General features: G+C 47.2%; 1 protein-coding gene across 2 annotated transcripts in view; it reads right to left on the minus strand.

The window, feature by feature from the left end:
- PLS3 (plastin 3) overlaps positions 1 to 23770 on the minus strand; it is a 53842-nt gene that overhangs the window by 16917 nt on the left and 13155 nt on the right. For both annotated transcript variants that reach the window (XM_059824633.1, XM_059824634.1), the window contains exon 3: positions 5375 to 5461. In XM_059824633.1, the coding sequence (XP_059680616.1) occupies positions 5375 to 5441 (67 nt within the window). In that variant the 5' untranslated portion in view covers positions 5442 to 5461. The remainder of the gene's footprint in view (positions 1 to 5374; positions 5462 to 23770) is intronic.

The raw sequence follows: 23770 nt of genomic DNA on the forward strand, positions 1-23770 counted from the left end.
ACTAAAGAAGAGCACCAATTCCAGTGGATTAATAAATACATTCAATTACTTTATGAAATGTCAGTGTTTACAATAATGCCGATGAAATAAAGTGGTTTGGCCCAATGATTAATGATAGCAACAGGCTGCTGTTTGGCCTTCAATTTTAGAATTTTATTCCAAAAAAATATAAGCTTACAAAGGCAAGCTTTATTAAACAGTCCAGCGTGAGATGTCATCAGCAAACTATTTCCTCTCTAGATAAATCACAGCTTCTTCTGTTACAGTTTTCTTATTAGTAAATCTAACTCCACAATATGCATCTTTTCCCTGCCTCACAGCCGGTGAAGAAAATCAGACAAGAAGGGATTTGCTAATCTCCAGGGCCTATGGACCCGAAACCAAACTTCGCTTTCACCCTCAGCATGCCTACTGCCAACACCCATTGCTTTACCCTGTGCTTGACTGAACCAACCACAATCTTTTGCCATGCTGCCAAATTAAGCAGGTAAATCAGAAACACCTGTTCGTCACATCTTCCAATCAATCCATGACCTAAATCCCTAAATTTTACAGCTACCCAAATATTAGTAGGCAAAGGACAGAGAAAAATAAATCTTCAAAATACATATTGTATCCTTGATAGGATCACAGGTGTGATTTTGATTCGGATTTGGCAAAGGTTTTCTTCTTGACATGTCTAGCTTAAGCATTCAGAAGTGTTTCTGAACCAGGCTCGCATGTGCCATGTCTGAGCCTAAATCAGAAGTGAAAGAGGAAAACACAATATATGGTATTTCATGACGCAGAAGCCTGTTGGGCGAGACAGCAGGGAACCGAGCTCCAAAGTCCCCATCTCTAATACATTGGAGAGATGCACGGGTAAAAGGATGCTTACACCTGTTTAGACCTCAGTTCTACATAAAAAGCCCTGCATGTCTTTTAAGGGTACAATCTAGTTCAAGGAATTAATCCCCAGCCTTACATTTATATTGGTTTGCTTGCAGAACAGAAACCATAATTTAAAAACACCGATGGAAATGCAACTGAGGAGTTAGCCCAGGCCATTGTCTGGTCCAACCACACTTCCTCAGCAGACCTCAATCTCAGCTTGGAAGCATCAAACCTGGCTGCAGGGCAGGTATCAGGAATTTACTGCAGTCTGGGTCAACACCTGCCCATTTTGAGGGTTTCGTTCACCACTGCAAAGCAGCATCTTCCCAGTCCTCTGCGTGTGCCTAGTTCAAAGAAGATTTACCTCTGCTCACTGAAAAAAAAAATAATAAAAAATTAGCAGCTCTGCAGCACGAAGAGCCATCTGAAACGCAGACTCACATGCGAGCACATGTGACTCAGGAGCATGGCACCAGGAAAGATGCTGCCCGTCAGGAGGGGCTGCACACCAGTGGCTCTCAGCACCTGCATTGGGCTCAGACAGACAGCACATAATCAAGTGTGAAGGACACACACTGTTGAGTAATGTACCTTAACTCACTCAGAACCCTTGGGTCTCAGGACCTAAGTTCTTCCAACTCTTAACGACATCCCAAATATCTACCTGTAAGAGTTACTCTTCCATAGTATCCTGGGAAAAAAATTAATCACTGATTTACTTTGGGAGTGGGATTTACATGCAAGACAGGTCTGCTGGTTCAACTGCAAGACCCCACACCAAATTACTGGTTTTGCAGTAAAGATGCTCTCATTTCAAGTTTTAGCTTCTTGGCCACAGAAGGGCAGATTTAAGTGTTAAAGCATGGTGGATATGCTAGCACGTGGTTTTGGCTTGGTAGCAGAGTTGAGTAACCTTAAGTAGTGATTGCCTATGTGGTGGAATATGGACCCATTCTTCTCTTAACATGTCAAAAAGCCTTTAGTCCTGTAAACATGACAAATGGGTCTAAGACCCCTATTCCACAGGGCAGCTGCTTCCCTTCCCGCTGTCTCTTCTGGCATCACAGTCAAATCTACAAAGTAGCAGCATTAAAAAAAAATAGACGTAATCACCTTTGCAGCACCAGCAAGTTCCACAATCGTGTCCAGCATTACTGTAGGCCCACCATATGGTGCCTTGCGGGATGTCCTGCAACAGGGCCAGACTTCAGACGGAAGGTGGTCTAAAATCCCTCTCTAACAAATTCCGAAATGGTATTCAACAGCTGAAGAGGCTGTCAAAATAGAAGCTATCCCAAATGAAATCCTTCGGCGTATGGCCCAGAATTACTAATGGAAGAAAGCAAAATTGTTTTAACAGACAAGCTACAGCCTGGATGCATTATAATCTGCCTGATGGAAAGGAAACTACAGCACATCCGAAGTTTCCTATTTCTACTGAAAGATGCATGCACGCCAGCGTACTAAACCTGGGAAAGGTCACTGCAGTGATGTACGGCACCATCTTCTGCCCATATGCAGGTGGCGCAGCAAAGCCACAATAAACAAAACCCAAAAGCTGCTTCAAGCTCTGGCTCAGCTTCCTCCAGACAAGTACTTAAAATAGCTTAAATAACAGGATGCAAGAGGGGAAAGTAACCCACACGTTTCCTTTTAAGGATATATGCTCAGCGGGACACACTCTAGCAGTATCACAGATCCCTATTTGCCTTAAGCTAACATTCCAGAGCATTGTTTTACCACCTTGCAGCAGCAAACAAAGTGTTCAGCTGGGTTACGATTTTTAAGTATGTCGTGTTTCCAGAAAAGATGCTTATCTCTGCTATAAGAAGCAGGGAGAAGGAAGACAAATAAACAGAGCAAGTTTGCAGATTTTGTTCTGCCATACCTCCCCTGTGAAGTGCCACTGTTTGGCCAAGCGCATGCACACATACACACCTGTTCTACAAAACAAATTCAGAGATCACCTGAGATTTGGAGCAACCTGCTCTTCTCCCACTAACCTGCGGGTCATTCAAAGCCTAGACAGTTCTTATGCCCCACTTAATTACTTTTTTCAGATGGTAAAATGCCTTTTTCCCCACTGCTCTTTACCACTTGGATCACTTCCAATACAAATAGCTGGTTGTAGGATGCTGGGAGCTGCTTGTCTGAGGCTGTAGTTGACTTTAGCGCTAACCTTATTTCTCACCTGCAGACTGCTTCTAGTAAGCAGTAGGTAGTCTATGGGACTCTTGCCTTTTGCAGGCTGTCAGAGAACAGCACACCAGCTGCATGGGAGAGAGGGGATACCTTCAAGTGGCATGGAAGGCGAGCGGTGACAGGGTACATAGTAACACACCTCTCTGCCTTCCAGCATTACCAGATGTCTCGATCCAGTCCAGCTGCATACAGAAAAGCTAGTCAAACACACACCTTTGAAGTCCCATCAACCTAGACATCCAGAGCAGCAACTTGCCCCATGCTAGAGTTAAAGCAGGTCTGCCGGAAGCCCATGCAGCCATGCACTGGAGTGGGGCAGGTCTTGGTGAGCAGAAACCACCCTGTGAGATGCTTCCTCTTCCTCACATCTCCTTTACGACATCCTAGAAGCCAATCAGCTGAGCTTTGCTATAACCATGCTTCTCAGCTACGTTCCAAGTCTTCCAGGCTGCTGGAAGATGAAAGAAAGGCTTAATTTTAAATAGCAGCCTTAGTCCAACTTTTCTTCACATTCACTAGAGATGGCATTAGAAGTTCCCAGTTAAAGTCAGTCACCCAATTAGCAATCAGTTCTATATCCCAGGGCAAACATGGCTCCTTTGGGCAAGAATAAAAGGAATGAGAGCATTAAAGCCACTCCCGACAGGCATGTCCCACAGCAATGCTTGTGGGGTGTACCATGCCTAAAGCACACAAAATACAAGGCAGCTGAAAAGGACTAGCAGATCCCACCTCACTTGTAGGTATGTCCAGGCTGATTATCACATTTCTCAATAATAAAGTTTTGACACTGCTTTTATAATTTAAAACCAAACAGGGACCCACCTCCTGAGCAGGGTGAGCTGGTTTCCTAAAACAAACTGGGATTTGACTTGGGTTTCTCTGTGTTCCCAGTGAAAGGCAGCCAGCCAACCTAATCTTGATAATTTCCCCACATATGACAAAAAGCCACCGCATTCCAGCCAGGTTAATCATTTTAAGTTTATCCAAGGACAGAACAAGCTGCCTGCATCCCAGCCTTATTAAGGTTTGCGCTCAGAGGCACATCAGGCAGCAAGAAGCATGATGGTCACTCGTGTCCCTTTGCGGCAGCTCACTTCCACCTGCTGGAAAAGTCTCGGGAAGAGCGAGACAGGAGAGGAAATTGCCTAAAATGCAACTTGCTTCAAGTCCCCACAGGGAATACTGCTCCGTGAGAATCAGTTGCCTTTGAAATTCGTATTTCTCTCTCCAGATTGCAAATTTAGAGCAAGTGAGATTTTTAAGAGCCACCCTGCTCTAGAGGACAGTTTACCCGATACAGATGCAAGGCAACTACCAATTTATATTTATAACCAGTGCTCAAGCGATGCTGATGTTAAGTTAGGAAAACGAAATACTGACTCTGATCATTTGCGCAACTCGTTCCTGGCCAGTGCCAGTCCCGGGTGTGGTTCCCCAGCTGCGTATGCTGATCTCAGTCCACATTGCTGCAGTGTAGCTCCCATCCCACCCCTCCCTGGCATTTCTCTGATCCTCCAGTCAGCCATATCAGGAAACTAAACCAGCAGAAAACAAATTTTCTCCATGATATAAGTTTTCTGCCCATTTCAGCTTCCCAAAGCAGCCTGCCAGAGGCTTCTGCAATGCCAGCGCAGGGGGAAAGCTGGAAGGCAGGCAGAGCAGCTCGGGCTGTGCAACCCCTGGAGCACCGCAGGCTGTTAGGGAGGTGAGAACCAGAGGAGAAATAGAGCCACCAGAGGGCAATGCACGTGCACTGCAGCCGCAAAGCATTTTATTATCACCACAGGTTGCTCCATAATGGCCAGGTAAACAGACACTAATTAGCTTTTGCCTGCAAGCTCACCAAATGCGGTGCCTGAAACACACCTGCACAAACCAGAAATGTAGCGCCTATATTTACTATCTGCACAGCTCAGCTGATCTACCAAAACCAACATCATCAGAACCAAGCACTGTACAGGACTTGAAGTGCTGCCTGGGCCAAAGCGATGCGATACCTGTTTGGATATTTCTTCTGCCATCAGGAACCAACAAAGCCCACCCTGGAGCAACAGGGCCAGGCTGTCTGCTACTGCTCACCAACAGCCAGGCTGCCCATGTCTTTTCCTTTGTGCTCCTTGGCTAGAGGTGACAAGCCAGAAGCAACAAGGCTGCCAAGGGACTCCTTGGCACGGAGAAGATCCTGAGAGCAGCAGACTGCCCATGTCCTGCTGGCACTGCTGCTCACAGGTGTGGGATAAATCCATTTCAAATGTACAGCAGACAGGAGCAAGGTGCCCTCCTCACTGTAACTTACCAACTTTGGCAAAGGCCTCCTTGAGTTCCTCCAACTCATCTTTGGAGATTTGCGTGGTGTTGGCCATCTCATGAATTTAGGGAGTACCTAAAGAGAGAAAAAGGACACTGTGTGAAACCAGGCTGCATTCAAATGCATGCAGTTTTGAACAGCAGTATAGCAACAATCAGTACCAAGGTCACTACAGTTCTCAAAGCCACGTTTATCTTTCCGCTAAGAAAACAGATGTGTGAAACTCAGGTGATGGGAAATGCACTCCTTAACAAGTCAAAAATCCCATTAGCCTCATTAATAATTAGCTCTGTGTATTTATTTTATGGGCTATGATGTTTTGCACACATTAAGGTACCTGCTACCAGCATGTTCTGTAGGTCAGAAAAGCTCACATCTCTAGGGATTTTCCACAGCTTTGAACAAAATCAGAATCCAGAGTTAAAATATTAATGCAAGAGATACTGAATGCTCTGCCTGCCTGTCTGTCCCCCAAGAGCACACAGCTACCAAACCCAAATAATAAAGACTCTGAACAGTACCTGAAAAAGTTCTTTTTGCACAAAGTAGTATACCTGGTATTGTTTGCAAAAAGGAAATAGTCTGCTTTTCTACAAGAAAACTGTTTGAATAAACACCTGCCTACTTCCCCAGAGTCAGTCTCTCAATAAACCATGTAAGAACAGGCTGTTTGCACTGCCACTGACCCCCTCCACCCTCCTGAGCAAGGCACAGCAGGAACACCACAAGCAAGTGCAGAACAGCAGGCATCAGCCACGCTCAAACCCCAAGTACACAGAAACTCCGCTTTGATCAGATCTGCTTGGTGTTTAAGAAACAGAGAGGATGAAGCATAGAGTTCCTACACCCATCTGCTATAATCCTCCTTTCCAAGCACTGATTAGGTGCCACCTGGCCAGCCTGGCCAGGAGGTATCACCATAAGGATTGGAAAAGGCCAGTGACCTGCCCACGTCCCCTTCCCATGGCATTTGTGACAGCAGCATCAGATGCCCTGTTGGCACTTCAGCTGATACGATCAAGAGAGATCAGTGACTGATGGAACGATGCAAACAGGGCAATCCCTGTGCACGAACAAAAAGGTAGGCACTGATAAGCACAGTCTAGTACAGTGTCTTTAAAAATGGGGATCTGGGCAGGCTCAGTGCAACTTTGAGATTTGCATGCTAAGATTTTCCAGCTCCCACTTTGTTAGCTACAGTCGCTGTAAGTTGAGAAATAAAAGGTTCCTCCTCTGCCTATGGGAACAAACACAGCTGCCTCCTCCTCTGTAAGCAAAAGGATGAGGGGAGAATTCAGGTTTTCAGACTGTCAGAAGGCAGGATCCTGAACAGGCTGGCTCACTGCTCAAGCGACAAGAGGCTCCGTTTCACAAATGCCTGTGCTCCGATTAGCAAGCCTCTTTTGCCTGAAGCTCCCAGCTGCCTTCACAAGCACTTGTTAGCTTAAGAACACAAGTCTGCCTGTAGTTGTAAATATTCATTTTCTACAACACTTCACTCAGTCTGGAGAGAACAAAGTCATTAGAGACGAGAGCAATGGGCAGGTGTGGCAGCCTGGGAAAGCAGATCAGACAGGTGCTAGCAGCAGAGAAAGTCAACCAGAAGTTGCATCACTGCAGAGACATGAAGGAAAGCACATCAGACCCCACCTCCCAGCATCCGCAGAGCTGCCAGCGGACACGACAAGATGTTTAACGGTCAGTAAAAGCCACCACCAGCAAGACAGCCAACTTTATCATTGGGCTCGTACTGCAAGAATGGGGCAGGGGGAGGAATTGCAGCAAAGCTGCATCAGACTGACAGTGGGGGGAAAAAAAAAAGCACCATAGTAAATTTTTTATACTGTTTCACAGATTACAAGTTAGGCTAGTTGACCAAGGAAATGCTACCATGCAGGTCCTTGCAAGATGCAGGAATGCTGTGTGCAGCGTTGCCCCTCTTGCTGGATGCCCAGTCTGGGACCTACCCCTGTTCCTGAAGCAGCCCCTTCCCTGCAGCGCTCCCACAGGTGCCCCACCGGCCCGAGCCTCAGTGCTACCAAAACCTGGCTGTTATTTCCAGGGGATAAAGGAGTTGCTCAGCAAGAAAGTCAGCTCTAAACAAGCTTGGTGCATGCTATGGGAGGTGGATTTCACAACTGGCAGAAACACTTCGGGAACACTATCGGGAACGGAGACACTTTTGGCTACGCAGGCAGGTGGCATGAGCTGCCAGGCAGGAGAGACCAAGCTACAAGATTAAAAATTCAGTCAACCTTCCTTCACGAGTTCTGCCTTCTTCCTAATCCTCATTTGCACCAATTCATTTGCATACCATGAGGATTTCCAAAAGCATCATTATCTAACCACTTCATTGGAATTTAATTTGCTGCTGCCTATCTCGAACATCTTTAACACCAAAACAAGCAGTGAACAGCACCATAAGCTGAGAGCTTTTAAAAAAGCTGCTCTGTTTGACTTTATCAGGGAAATAACACACTCTGGGTATGCCCTGCAGTTGTTTGTGTGGGTCTCCACTTAAAAAAATTTTTCCCTTCCAGCCTCTATGCTGTTCAGCTCAGTCAGTAAGTCTATAAAACGGATTTACCTCTCAATTTTCATATCGCTTCTTCCTTCTCTGTTTCTCTGCTTGAGAGTAGAGAGGGAGAATTTGAACGAACAGAGAAAAAGCAGACACCTGACCTTGTTATAGCTGTCTGGGAGGGGGAAAGTATGTTATGATACAACAAAACAGTATACGAAAAGGTTACAAGGTGACAGGGACTAAGCTCCCAAAGCAATTTTACAGAGTTTTTTTGCAAGGGAAAGGTATTACACCAACATTGGCGTACTGCCCTGGGAGGCAGGGGAGCTTTTCAGTTTTTTGTTGGGGGGGGGGGTTGGTTTGTTTTTAATAGCTGAGTCTAGGGCATACAGAATTGTGTTTTTCATTCAGTTGCGTTTTTAAACAAGTGGCTTTGTCTTCAGGGACATAAAAAGCCCTTTTATCACACTGGCATAGGGATCACACATCAGCTGCCTCACTCGAAGCCCTGTGGGGACACAGCACCATGCTGCTCACGCCTCACCACGTCACATTTGCTCACCACGAGCAAAGTCTCTGCCAGGGCATGCAATGACAGCCAGAGACAAACTCACATTTAAAGACCCATTTTAGAGGGAGGAAGAGAGAACGAGGGGAAAAGAGGAGACAGAAGTGAGCTAGCGATCTACCATCCATTTTACAGCCTGGTGACAGATGGTCCATCGGTCAATGCACACGTAAACAGAGTGTGTAAGGAAGCAATTCCTGCTCCAGATCCCTTTGCTCCTGCCTTCATCCCTCACCCCACAGAAGAAAAGCAAAGGCAGCTCCGTAACATACAAAGGCAGCTTCACAGGAGAGAGTGGCTGGCAGACGGTGCAGCCTGTTTCTGTCCTCTGAATACCTCACTCTGTGCTGCAGATCGGAGCTGCTTTAAGTGCACCTCAGGTTTTCGAATATCAACTCCCTTCCAGGAGAGGGGCTGTATAAAGTTTCCGTGCAAACAAGTTTTACAGCTTCTAAACACACTGCAGTCACTGAACTGGGGTTAGTTTATTTGCTCTCCAGACAGAACTGCAGTACGATCAGGTCAAATAAAGCTGCCCCCGCCCGTGTGTTTTAACAGCTGTAAGCCACCTGGAGACGTGCCATTGCAGCGGGGACCGTCACCCGAGGGATGCCTCCGCTACGGCGCTCAGCGCTTCCAGCACAAACACCAGAAGCTAACCAGGACATTTGGGTGGATTAACTGCTCAGACAGCAACTTAAAAAACACTCAATCCCAGAGAAAACATCCCCAAGAGGGGAAGCCCTGGGAGCTGCATCCTGCACAGAAAATGGCGGGGGGGGGGGGAGAGCATTCAGGCATTTGCACATCTCCTTGAAAGCTGGAGGATTAATTCAATTTTAAAAGCACACGGCAACCAAATATTTCCCGACAGCCACTTGAACACTTCCAACAGAAACAGAGCTGGAATTTGCTGCTGATCCAAATGGAAGAATTTGTTTTCTTAGCAGCTCCGTGTTAGTTTGAAAACCAAGCTGCTCCATCCCTCCCAGACCCGCCCTGTTTTAATATCTCTACAACTGACTGATTAACAGCATCAATTTGTTTACTCAAATGGGCAAACGCAGAGAAACATTAAAGTGTTGACAAAAAGGTATTAATAGGTCCTTTTTTCATTCGATAAAAAAAAAAAAAGAGCAGGCTAGGCCTAGTCTGGAGCAGTGACTCACCCCGTACGTATTCCCCATTTCAGAGGAACCTGTGGTTTTGCTGCTTTTTCATGACAAAGGCTCCAGACATGAGAAGGCAAGTCAGTCAGCATTAGCTAATTAAAAATACTTCAAAACCCACATGTATCTGACCACTAGCCCAGCACGTATCAGTCCACCCTGCAACCCACAGCAAGTGCCAGAGCCCCCGGGCTTGCAGCACCTGGCACTGAGGCAGCCACCTCGCTAATTTGGAGCTAATTTGGAGGGAATCCTGGTGATTCAGCTGATGTAGGATCCGGCCCCCAGGCTTCCTGTGGCTCACCCCATCCTCCTCCCTGTTTTACAGGTAGGGCTGGGCCCCGCCAAGAGCCACATCAGAGAATGGGGTGGCCGTCCACACTCCCCTGCTTCCCTTGCCCCATTCACCACCACCCCGGCTCCTTTTGCAAGACGTGCGCATCCTGGTCACCACAAAGTCCTTTCTAACCCTCTGCTGCAAGGGCCTCTCCCCCGTTCCTGCACAGACCCCCTCCACGGGGCCAGCAGCATCACGCCCGTCCCGACATGGCTGTGCAAGCTCCAGAGCTGCTGGGCCAACCCAGGGCAGCCACTCTGCTCCGGGCAAAGCAGCGAGGGAAGCGAGTCACTGGTGAGGGCTGAAAGCCCGAGTTTTCTTTGCATCCCTTCCCAGGTGACTGGGATGCTGCAGGATCTACCGACGCTGCAGGAACCCTCTTCCCCAGGCACCGGCCAGGCCTAGGCTCATGCTGCATTTGGAAATGCTTGCAGGCAGGAGAGGGCACACGTACCCCCCCCCACCCCATCGTCAGGCACACCCAGCAGCTCTGCTGGCTCTTTTCCCTGGTCCTTAAAGCCTTTGGGGTTTTACAGACAACATCTTCAAACTTGACAACAGGAGGAAGTGAAAGCTTGCGGTGCACAGACTTGGTCTGATGAGTCCTCCAAGATAAATACTTTGTGCTGCTTTGGGGGGAGACAGGGAAGTTTAGGGATTGACGGCCTGTAAATGAAAACCTGTCACGCACTCCATCCTCTCCTGCTCATAATCAGTTCATGTGTTTCAAACAAGGTTTTGTTCATCTCATTCCTCCAAGACAGCACCCACTCCTTATGTGTGGTTATTAGCAAACACCAGGCTGCTGGAAGCACGTAAACTTTTATTTGGCAATTACCTCCCAGACAGTCACTAGTCAGAGCACAGGCTGAAACTAGACCCTCGCCATGCTTTCGTCTTTCCACATGGCGCTAGGTGTCATCCTGACAAGAGCAGTGAGTATTTAGGAGATGCTACCCCATCTGCAGAGACTGCACCGCTGCAGTGTCTAACACCTCACCAACAGCATGACACTGCTACAAACCACTGTCCCCCAGAAATCACTCTGCTGCTGCTCTTTGCATGAATGCGGTACTCATGCACACAAAACATGAAGGTGTTCCTGTCGACTCCGTTAGCTGTTTCCCCTGCCTCAGGAGGAAAGGGACATGCAAAGCTTTGAGCAGGTATTTCTTTGCAGTGCCAGACTTGGGCAAGCAGCTGCATCCCTCATCTGTGGCTCTCCCCTTCAACCAAGCTTTCCCAGCCCCATGCACATCGGGCTCAACACTGATGAAACTCAACACCTCTGCTCTCAAGTTCTGCAATGTTTTAACTACTGAACAGCACTGGGCTTTAATGCCTGCAAAGCAATCACCCAAACCTAGCTTTATTTCATTATTAATCCAGCTTTCCTCATCCATGCACAGCACCAAACAACTCACCTCAACAGGCCAAGGACCAACTACACACAAATTGAATTTTAATACTGTATTTCTTTAAGCTTGTCTTCCTGTTTCAATTGACTACCTCCCACCTCCCAATTCTCCAGCTTCCTCAAGCTACACACAGTAGTACACACATGTACTGCCTTTACACACAGTATATCCAGCACACACAGAGTACACACTGACTCGTTCATGCTGGTTGTGTAGCCCACCGGCTGTTATACAGCCGCTCGCTGCATCGCAGGGAAAGGACACAGGACTGCAGATAGCGATTCCCACTGCACAGGCACCTTACGGCTCACTTCTTCCCAATCACGTGTAGAGATTACCTCCAGCTGCTGTTTTTGAAGCATCTCTACATCAGCAAAAGTCCCATTAGAGGGTTTGGCTTTATATTCTTTCAAATCCCTGAACCTGTCATGCTGTGAGAGACAGGCTCCCCGCTACGCTTATTTTCACCTCGGAGCAGACTGTGAGACTTTACTCCCATTGTTACACAACTCACTGCTGCTGTGGGAGAAAAAATATCTGTCAAATCCATCAGGAGCAGAGACATACGCTGGAGTTAGTCACTGCACTTGACTTGCCAGTGGCTCTCTCCAGATTTGGAGGCATGTCTCTAGGGGGTATCCACCTCCGGACACGTGCTTTCCTCCAGCAGGTCCAGGTTAAAAACACCATTTCTCCTAGCTAGACCTGCATAGAATGATGCCAGAGATTTTTCTGAGCAGCAGATGAGGTAGATGCCCAGCAGGGATCTGAGCTGCAGGGAGGCAGGGTCACTCCAACAGTATGGGAACAACCGCAGCAAACCAGTTTTCCTATGCCTTCTGCTTAGACTTTAACAGCTGCCCCAACATCGATGGACAGCCTGGACAACCTGATCCTGCACTTTTTGCATGCTGGTCAAAGCGTTTACTCTCCCTTCAAGACAGAACCAGATTCACTAGCTTCGATCATCTTAAATCCTTATTAAAAACAACTGCTGTCGATCAGCCAATTCACATACCTCTGACTCCCCTGCACAGCCAAGGAAGCTTTTTGGGGTGCCGCCAGGCCCAGATAACAGTCAGCATGTTCAGCACTCTGACCCAGAACCGAGCTGTAGCCAGTACCCACAGAAAACCCAAAATCAGCATCAAACCCACTCACAGCATCAAATAGGAATCAGCCCCTTGCTAAAAGCCCAGGAGGGGAGCAGAAGTCAGAGTAACACAAATGCCTCCACTCCAGCTGCACACAGGAGGGAAAAAAAAGCTTCCCCGGTCTCCTCAGTGCAGTCCCCCCCATCTAGTCCTGAAGGACTATGAGCCAGAGCTGCCTCTGATGCACGTTAAGGGGTGACATGCAGTCCCAGAGTGGAGTAGATGGATGCTTGCTTACTCTCACGACCCAGCATTTACTACGAGGAGGCTGAACCGACAGAAATGTAAAACTGGTTTGGGACTCAAATGGAAGGGAGAAGCACAGAAAGCTTTCTGCAGACCTACAGCCTTCTCTGAAGGCTCCTGACATGGAAGAGCAGGGCCAGGTGGATTGGATGGACGGTCAAAGCAGGGGCAGTGCTGACTTGCAAGGAGGGCAGCTGCCTGCTAGACCTTGCAGCTGCACTCGCACATACCCATCACACTGCAGACTCACAGCTACGGCGTACCAACTGCCTTGCTGCTCCAATGCTATTACATGTATCTACGGAGTACTTTTAATCTGCAGGGCACAGTAGAAACCAGATACAATATTGCTTGAGGCACCAATGAATCAGTCCTTAAAAGCCTTTTTGCCAAACACTTCTAAACGTTGGATTTTGGCACACCTCTGGTTTTAGCAGAGCAACTACTCCAGGATTAGAGCACATTTGAGATCATAACCCACTAGATTGATTTAACTTACTTTTGAATTTCAATAGTTTGTTCACATCAGTGGAAACAGAACAGCAATATTCCCCATTAACTAATTAGTACAACATGAAACAGGTGATCCTTTCAAGACCTCTCAGGAAAGGAAGAGCTGAACGCTCATCCTGCCTGGAACTTGCAAAAGCAAATACATTCAGAGATAATTTAAACCTAAGTGCAAGAAGATAAAAGAGCAGGTGGGGGTTAGATGTCAGCTAATGTACTGAGACTCAGAAGGCTTGGTTTAAATTCCTGGCTCAGGCACAGAAAAAAATCATGCTAGCCTCTCAGGAAATTCTTATGCTGACAGTAATTCTTATTCTTGCATAGTCCCCCCAAATAAAGAGCAGCATTAAACACTTCCTTCTGCTTATTCTGTATCTTAACCATAAATGACTTCAAGAAAGGACCCACCTCTTAACCACCCAGCACAAAACTTGGCATAAGGCATCCCTTATTTTATGACAGGACTCTCAGAGTGGTGATGGGAAAGCCAATGGGTTCTCCATCTGCATAAGCGTGGAGGGATGAGGATCACAAGGCTAAATCAGTGCTAATTTCCTTCCCCAGAAGTAAGTGGGACCTGCTTGCTGAGACCTGCAGGTTACCCTCAACATGCTTTAAGCATGTGTCTCTCGATTTCCCAATATTCAGCCCAAAAGAAGGCCAGTTCCTTACGAGGGTGAGCTGCAGACCTCAGCCTGTGCCCTGACCCCCAGCAGCTGGATAAAGCCCTTTAAAGGCTGAAGGGCGTCGAGGCCATGCAGCCCAGACCCATCTCCATCCCGCCAGCACTTCCAGCCTCTGCATCAGTTAGTGCCTTTGCTTGGCAGGTAAAGCAACTGATATTCAATATGCCATGATAAAGCAAGAAGCGTTACTCAGTCTGTTAAACTTCCCTCCCCCCCAGGTGGGGGAATCAACCCAATCCCTAAATTAAATCACAGTACAGTCACTGCTTATTCAATGCCAGCAAACAAGCTCCTGCAAGCCAAACACCCAGCGTGATGGTGCCGATCCCTGGAGAGCTGGACAATAGGGAGTTTCAGCAATTAATTTTGGGAGGGTGGGTTTTCTGCAACCTTTTAGAAGGTATGGCTGTGGTTGAGCGATTTTGCAGACTGTTTTATCAGTTTGAAGATAAATAGAGCTGTCCTGAAATGGCACAGCCAGGGCTGAAATCCAGGCAGCCCAGCAACTGCTGCCCAGATGATAAACATTCAGAGAAGCCTGTCAATCAATGTTTTCTTAAATGAGAAATAAAACATTAGAAACTACAAACCATACTCTAAGCATTGGAATTATGTTTCAAAAGGCTCTTAAAATCCAGGAATTTCAGTAACTGATCTCTTACTAGAAAGAGCTTCCATCCTTCCCCTGCTGCCTGTAATCTTGTTTAGAAAGCACTTGGGAAAAAGGCAAAGAAGTCAAAATAATTTGATTCAGAGCAAGAAAGCAACACTAGACTGCAATAAATCAGTGTCATTGCATAGCTGTCCTAGCAGCTTGTGGAAGAAGAAAAAAACCTGTAAATTCAACACTTACTTTACTCTAGAGAAGATGGTACAGATCCTATCTACCCTTAACAAAAGCAAAACCATTAATCTCAAAGGTTAATGTGAAACGGCTAGAAGAGCAGGAGAGCTGCTGTTTTTGCCTCCCAGGAGGCTGCCGTGAGAGTGAAATCACGTTTACTCTGACAGCAGGGTGTTCCCCACACTGCTCTAGAATTTAACTTACTACGGGGAGGAGCGATAGGGAGCAAAAGGTAGCAGTCGCCAGTCCAGGATCAGGCAAGGTCTACGCCGTGACTCTTGGATTTTGGACATGCATTAATAATCTCTGCAAAATGCACCCTAATTAGCAGGTTTCAGGGCCAGGCAGGATGTCCAAGATGCATCCAGCACTCCTGGAGCTGAGCATGAACTTCTTGTTGGGTCCCTTCAAGCTGCTTTGCCTCCTCCTCCCTCCTCAGTTTAGCAGCTCAGCCAGTGCCTGATACCCCTAGGACAGATGTAATGGTTAAAGAGATGTGTGCACTGTAAACATCACACAACCTCATCGCTACTCCAAATTTCAGGAGGGTGTGAGACTCCTCCAGCTGTGGAAATCGCTCTTAACAGCCCAATGTTTTGCAGAATAAAGGCAGGGTAAAATATAACTAAGCAAAACCTCAGAGCAACACATTCAGTATAAACAAAATCAGGGCATGAAGAAGCTACACTAGATGTGTTTTACAGGTTTTCAGACACATTAAGTCTAAGTTTTTCAGCACAAAAAAAAAAAATCAGCATTTCAGTCCAATACTTAAAAGTACTTGACATACAAGTGGTTTAGCCATTAGTGACCGCTAAAGCATTTGGAGAGGGTCTACGCCAGCTTTCAGCATCAAGCATAGCCAGCCTTCACCAGAAAACAGAGCAAGCAAGATAAATTCCTCAGTTTGGAAACAAACTCCTGCCAGGCTGTGACACCACATGCCATTCCCACCAGAACAGCAAAGCAGTACTCAGAGCCCAGCCTCTCCGGGCGAGAGAGCCCAAAAAGGTAGGTAGCCACCACAGCCAGCAGCCTACAGTCATTTCCCAAAAGCACTCAAAGCTCCCCACACTTTCTGCAAGGCAAATGTTTAAGTATTTAACACTTCTAACACACAAGTTTAAGGAGTTCTGCTTTTTAAAAGCCTGCTGCAGACTGAGATGGGGAAAGATGTGCCCCAGACTGAGATTTCTGGGAAGGCACACCCTCACAGTCCTCTCTTGAAAAATTAAATACTTGGTGATGCAAAGTCAGTCGCAGCACTTGCTGCTGCTCTCTTTGCATGTGCTGCTCAGTCGGGTGCACAGATAAATCCCAAATTTAAAACGCATTAAACCCCGAAATTAGTATTTTTGTTCTGCCTAGAGCTATTTTCCTTTATCTACTACAGCCGTAGGAATCGCTACACATGTTGCAGAGGAAATAAAAGCAAGACAAGTCCTCGCAGGGCAATCTCTGGCATGTGCGTGGAGCCGCGCAGCCAGGCAGCACCCCGCGCAGCCAGGCAGCACCCCGCGCAGCAGCCGGCACCCCGCGCAGCAGCCGGCACCCCGCGCGGCGTCCGCACGTCAGCCCGCAGCGGCAGCCGCCCTTACCTTTCCTCCTCTCCGGGGAAGACAGAGCGCTCCCTCGCCCGGCCGGAGCGCTGAAGCCTCTCCCACGCCCACAGCAGGGATCTGGAGAGCCAGCATTCCTCCCACCATCCCCGCCCCGCTGATGGGAGGTCGCTTCCCGAGAGCCACGGAAGGGCTGCGGCCGTGTCGCAAGAAGATGCACGGGAAGGGCTGCGGGACGGGCGGCTCGAAGCCCCACGCACATGCGGAGCAGGGGTGGGGGATCCTCCCCCAACAACCACCTTTTGTTCTTTTAGTGCTTGGCACTTGGGAACAGGAGGCACTAAGATACAGAGCTTTTAGGTAAGCAAACTATTTTTTTATTTAAAAAAAACCCCAAACAACTCTTTTACCTTTTTTACTTTTAATGTTTTAAATTAAATGCGTTTTGCTTTGCTAGCTCTCCTCTTGTCCAGCCAAACAGCGACATGGAGCTTGTATTTTGTTTTATGTATTTATGTTATGGATATCTTTAAAACCACAAGAAGCTCACAAGCAGAGCAATGACGTTCCAGAGCTATTCAGTCTCAATCTGCACTGAAGGAAGATGCTGTCTGCTATTTCACCCCACAGTTCCTCAAAAAAAAAATTTAAAAAAGTCTGAATGGGTGGTAAATACAGAGTTCAGAGCTGGTCCATATTGTGATATATTGCATTACCTCAACAATTAATCCCTGTCTGCTCTAGAGGCAACACGGACAGACATCTGCTACCAACCAGGAAGACACAAGCAACAGAAACATCATGTACCACGTTGTAGCTGATGCAAGGCACAGGAGCAGAATCTATCACCAAAAAGATTAAGTGGGATTTCCAGACTATAATCACTCTTCCTGTTAAGTCCATAATGTTTGAGCCCTCCCATAGCTAAAAGGAAAGGATGTCACTTAAAAATAAACACAATACTTGAATTAGTGAAGAATTTGAAGAACCTGTGACCGTTCTAAAAATTAAAAATACTTGACCATAGGTCAAGTATGACTTGGTCATAGTGTTTTTTTGTTTTTTTAAAAATGATGTCAGCCAGGAAAGTGAGTCATTGTCTGGTCCCATTTCTTGGGTATCACCTGAAAGTTTAGCTTCCAGCTGTAAAGTTTTGAAAGAGGTGTTAAAAAAAACAAAACAAAAAACCCAACCCCAAACCCACAACCTGCCAGCTTCCTCAGGATGGTAAGTATAGTGGGAACCAAAATAGAGGGTTTTATGCCCAGAATTGCAGCTGCAACTTAGATGGAAAGACATTGGCTTGAAAAACAGTTTTGCACTCCACTGAGATCAGGTTGCCTGCACATCAGACGGGGTTTAAGGGAGAGCAACTTTGACTCTGCTCCAAGCTGCATCAGCAACCAGCTTCAGCATCGCACCAGCCCCTGGGTGCGAGGAGCCCACTGAGCTGCTGTGACCCAAACCAGTGACTGAGTCCAGCCTGTGAAGTCTTGGGGCAAACATGCAACAAAATTGAAGAATTTATTTCAGGACATTTAATCCCTCCACTTTTTGCTCTATGCGTGAACACATTGCACGGTATAAATTCATCCTGTGAAGTTTAGGAATTGCTGAGGCTTTGGAGCTTAACAGGTCCTGGGGAGAGCGTGTCGAAGCCCAGCTCCCAAACTACGCTGTGACTTCTTCTATCAATGGCAGAGCCGTTGCAGGAGCAATGTCTGCTTTTGGCAGGGAAAAGAAAAACCTCCTCTCCTTGTCTCTGGCATCCGTGTTGCTGGGATAGACAAGCAGCACCTGCAGGTGTGCAGGTTGCAGATTCACGCTGCAGAGGCAGACACCTAAAAGCCACCAGCCCATGGGTCTTCAAACCTCCGCTTACTCACTTTTCTGTTTCCAGGTAAGTGTAATGCATCCTGCAGGGCTAAGAGCTATTACCGTTCCCTCTGCCGGGAGGGAAAGGGCATTGCTACCCACTGTCATCAGTCAGCCCAGATCCTCAGTGGCTCCGTCGCGAGAAGTTTAACTGACGCACACACAGTGCACCTGAAATACCTATCATCTTCCACATTTGCGAAGGATCAGCAATAGCCAGTTTCTGCACAGCTTTAAGAGCACTCTGCTCTCCAAATACTCCAAATCCAGTCCTGTCGGTCCAACCTGCAATTACACTCAAACCTAAAATAGCACTGCGGCAGTGCCAGCACCACTCATCTCCACGTCACGCCCCGAGACTCGCCGTGCTGGGGTGTGGTGATGGCAGGCAGCGGACGCACAGCTCCCTGGGCACTCCCAGCCCACTTCCTTGAGCCCAGCTGGTCACACACCGCTCCCCAAGCTCTTCCAAAATAGGAAGTTTTACGGTCAAGCCAGTATACCGTGTACTTTCCTCTTCCTCCCTCTTTAAGAAAGCCTTTTAGGGAAGCACAAGATGCCCAAGGTGCTCAGAAGGTACTTTGCTCAGGTGATATATCTGCTCCCCTGCATGGAGCATCAGGACGGAGCTTTACAGACAAGGAAGACTTGTGGCACTGACAGGATCCCTCCAGCACATTGTTGCGCAAGGACGCATCTCCTCCCCAGCTCCAGCTGCCAAGTTTCACTGGGAGGCCACTAATACATACTTGCCCTCCAGAGGTTACTCAATGATGACGGTGGGAGTGGCAGCTGCTGCCTTCCAGGTGAGGAGGGAGCAGAGAGGGTAAATACAGGACTCACTTTGCCCCTCTCCTCTCACCACTAGCCCTCAAGAATAGACTATCTGACAAAGCTCTGGGGGAGGAAGGGAGCACATCCAATGCGTTGGCCTTCAGCTACAGTGGGCTGTGCCGCTCCACTGCTCTCCCCAGTGAGTCCCACTATCCAGGTGAGGATGGCCACCGGCTCCTGGACACCAGGTTTTCCTGCCCACTCCAGAGGTAGTCTTTTCCACCCCATAGTTAGCAATGCCAAGAGATGCCATGCTAATATTGGAAGCTGTACAAGACAGCTAATCACACCCATGGTGACGCACGAGTCCCTGGGTATGCTACACCAGCCCTAGTGATTTTTTGGAAAGGGTTTTGCCTGCAGGCAGCGGTAGCTCCTGCCTAAAAAAGCTGTTTGCTGGGATATAGCCAGCTCCACTGTCATCCAGTGAAGGGGGTGCAGGGAATGCTGACCCCCTCCAGCATCCCTATGCTAGAGAAACCCCCATGGCCAGGGGGCTGGGCGACACCAGCCCCGGGAGATCCCAGAGCCAGCAGAGCATCAGCAGAACTTGGTGGGCCTCCAGGAGTGGCAAAGGTGGCTCAGCCTCCTGTCTCTGCCTGCTCTGGGGCTGCATATCAAGCATTTTCAGGTGCACCCCCTCTCAAAAAAAAAAAAAAAAAAAAAAAAAAAAGAGGGTACAGGGCTAAAAGAATAACTAGCTAGAAGAGAAACCAGGTGACCTAAGCAGTTTACTCCATCAGAAAGAAAACACCAGACTTTATGAGCTACTATCCCATTTTGGACTGGGATCAATGACCATCTACCATGCGCCAGACGCTTCCCCTCCTCCAGTTCTGTCCACATTCTCTTTTGAAGGTAAGGATTTTAATGAAATTATGCACAGATGGATAGAAGCACTCTCCCCTGTGCTTTTTAATACAAATTGAGGTTTCATGCTCTTCTTTCCTTCACATTCAGTTGTGACCAACTGCAGAGTACACTCTGTAAATGTAAACAGCTATGGAAGGATTTAACAACTGAGGAGCAAGCATTGGACCTTAACTCCTCAATTTATCACTTTTTAAAGAAAAAAGATCTGTCTTTGCTAGATTTCCCCCCTAAAAGCTTCCTGAGCTGCTCTTTCAGCAAGCCTGTCGTCAGGAAGAAAGCAAGACATTAGTCAGGCTCATGCTTATTTAACAAAAAAATTGCATATGCAGTAGGGACTGAAAGTTAGTCTTTATTTAAAAAATGCTTGCAAACTAGAGTACGGTTTTGCAGTGCAAAACAGATCTGAGGATTCGCCTGATTTACCCTGTGCTCCTGCAGCGCTCAGCTTAGTAATTAACTGACTAGTTATTCACAGCTTAGAGCAGGGAGCCATGCAGTCACCAAAGAAGTCAGCAAGTATGGCCAGAACACTGTGCAAAGGATATCTCATGTCTTGCTATTTCATAAGGAAATTGGAGGCTCCACTGATGTCAGCTCCAGGAAATGAGCCACGGGCAGATGATGCCGGAAGCAGGCTTTATATTTAGTACTGAGTCACCCACTTTATTAAATTCGAAAGACACAAAAGGTGGGTGTGGAGAGGGGATACATGGAAAAAAAAATTAACAAATTATTCCCTTGAGATGACGGGCAATGAGGAGTCTAGGGTTGGGTGGGTTTTTTTTTTGTAAAGGGAGAGAGAAGCTAAAGGTGACCTGGGAACACTTTCTGCACTTCCACTGGAGAAGCAGTTGCCAGATCTGCTGTACTTCCCAGGGCAGAAGCCAGCGCCAAAAATGCTGCAGGGGTTTGCGGTACCGTTGGGGTTTGCTCTGGTCAGTCCCGCAGGCAGGTCTCAGGCCTAAGCAGGGCACCACCAGTTCTGAGGCACTTCCCCATCCTTTCTGCTACATCTTCTTTGAGCCAAAACAGAGGCTGCTGGAAGGTATTTAGAGCAGAGCATATTTTTAAGCCGGTTTTGCAGCTAACCCACCATGAAGTGCACCTTGCACCCATCACACCCCAAAAGAAAACACTTTTCTTTGGGTGATTACAATGGGATGAGGTGAAGGCTGATGAAGACCAAAGCATGCAAAGAGGAGCTGACCTGGACACGCAGTAAAACTGAGCCCAAGTAGGGCAGATACCACTCCAGGCTGCCATCTGAAGGCCACCCTGTCCCTCTCCTCCTCCTCAGCATTTCAGCCCCACATCCCAGCTTGCTGTGTGGTCCAATGGACATCAGTACAGGCAAGGAGGGACAGGGCAGAGAAAGACCACCCTTGCACAGTACCCCGGTTAGACAAACTCAGCCACAGCACAGAGCAGGCCACTGGAGAAATGATGGCACTAGGTCTGGTAGGAGGGTCTTGCAGGCACAAACATACTTTTCCATCTTTCACCTCAGCTGCCAGGTCTGTCCATCACCCAAGCAGTCCTTGACATGGCTTAGGCAATCCTCTGCTCACCTGGAGAAGATGCTCTAGACCACTATGCACCTTAAGTCACTTCTCGAGGACATAGTGCTTTATACTAGAATTGCACTATTGCAGAACACAAGTGACTGTTTGCCCAAGATTTCTGAACAGGGAAGCTGTTCTGATCCATTTTCTGGCAGCATCCAGTTTAGAAACATTTACAATTAAGAAGTGTAAGGCATTCATGTGGACTGCATCCTCATGGAATAAACTTCAGATCAATTCGCAAAAGCTGCAATTTAATAGAAATGTAGTTTTTTGTACTAAGGTCTTTTGATATGTAGAAAAAAGGAATTTTTAAGAGACACCAAAAAAAAATCTTAACTGCAGATTATACCACCATACAAATGACAGGAGTACAGATTTGTTCACAAGAGGTTCATATTTTCATACAAGTCCGTCATAAGCCTTTTCACTTTCTGTCAATGATAAATACTCTGCAGCCTGAGCAGCAGTGACAGCTCTGCAAAGTTTTCAGCTACTTGATCCACTTTTCCCCTGAGAAGACTCACTTTCCAGATACTGAAACATAAATACTGTTACCAAAGCCAAGCGCTGTACCTCACTGTGATTTAAAAAGTCAACAGCAAACAAGAGCTATCTCTAATGCCAAGCACCACCAGTGACTTGCCTACTGAAGCAGTTTATTGGATTACTAATAAGATTGGTGTAATCTTCAAAATAAGATTACAACAGCAAAAAGGATGTGGCTCGAAAAATAAATCTGTGGACTATAGCAAGACTGGCAGTTATGCAGAATCAGAGGTCAGGGACTGCTTAATATCTTCCACCTACACGCAAGAAGAGGTTATACCACTGCAGTCACAGCCTGCTCCGACCAGCAAATAGACATTTCGCCAGCTGCTGACCACTGTCCAGACCAGTCTGCTGCAAACCACTCCTGGCTAGCTCGGCGGCTCTGGGAGACTGCCACTGGGTGGCTCTTCAGTCCCACACAACCCGTCTGCGGGTGACCTCCCGCTACCAGAAAGGTGTCTGTGCTGAGGAGTCAAGGCAAAGCTGGTACAGTCACAGACCAACCCGGGCAGCAGCCCATACACCCAGCCCAGCCTAAGACAATCTTTAAGGAGTCACTGGTATCTCATCTGGACGTCCTGCCAGATGCTGGAGGTAGAAGATTTTGGCACACAGCTCATCATGTTGTGCAAGTGGACCTACAATTTCAGCTGTGTTTAACTAGTCCAGAACCTCATCTCAAGGGACCTTGAAGCTTTTCCTGGTATTTGGCTCGTGCCTGCATTTGTTGGCTTCCCCTCTAACTGCTCCTTTTGTCTCAGACCCCAACAGAAAATCTTCTGTAGGATGGACCTGCTGCAGAGGCTAACTTCAGGCGCTCCCACGACTATCGCACTCTTTTCAGATGCGTAGAAAGGAGAGGTAGAGCTGGGTTACCACTCATGCATACACTGCAAGTTGTCACCCATAGCCTTCAGGTCCCTCGAGTGCAATTTTCACCATACAGCTCATTACACTGTTAAATAGTAAGCTGTCTCACATTTTCCAGCCCATAAAAAACAGCTACTAGTAGCAGACTGATCTCTATGCTGTGAAGACAGTCTTTGCTTTGACTGCAGATTTCTTATACTCTGAAGTCTGCTGCTGCTGCTGAGTTTAATGCTTTATGAATTAGTGTAAAAAAACCAAACTCATCCTTCCAGATTAAAAAAAAAAAAAAAAAATACATCTACAAATACTACATAAAGCCAAGACTAAGCAAGGCATGCTATTTGATACAAGGCACGAAGCAAATTTGCAGCTCAGGTAGGAGGAGAAGATGTATAGCTGGGAGCAATAACACCACAAGGTACAACACGGATTACACCAAAAAGGTCCACATGCTGATCAAGAATATTAGCTACGACTGTTACACGTGAAAGGGCAATGCACTAAAAGAAAGTGCAATACCTTGCTACGTGCCAAGTTGATATGAACCCAATGCACAAAGCCTTAATTGCTAAAGTGAATTATTGACCGGTACTGGTTGTAAAGGCTCTTGCATAACAGGGGGTTTCAAGGCCATTAGTACAGGGCAGACTCTTACTCCATTTCATGGTTTTCCAAGACCTCTTTATATAGACCTTTATATGTCTTTAGAAGACAGGGAGCAAAGGGACCAACTAAAATAACCCTATATAACCCAGAAAAAGGGTATATAGCCCTTAGAGAAGGGGAAGGCAGGGAGGAAAGCA

This window comes from Gavia stellata, chromosome 14 (assembly GCF_030936135.1).
Source record: "Gavia stellata isolate bGavSte3 chromosome 14, bGavSte3.hap2, whole genome shotgun sequence".
NCBI lineage: Eukaryota > Metazoa > Chordata > Aves > Gaviiformes > Gaviidae > Gavia > Gavia stellata.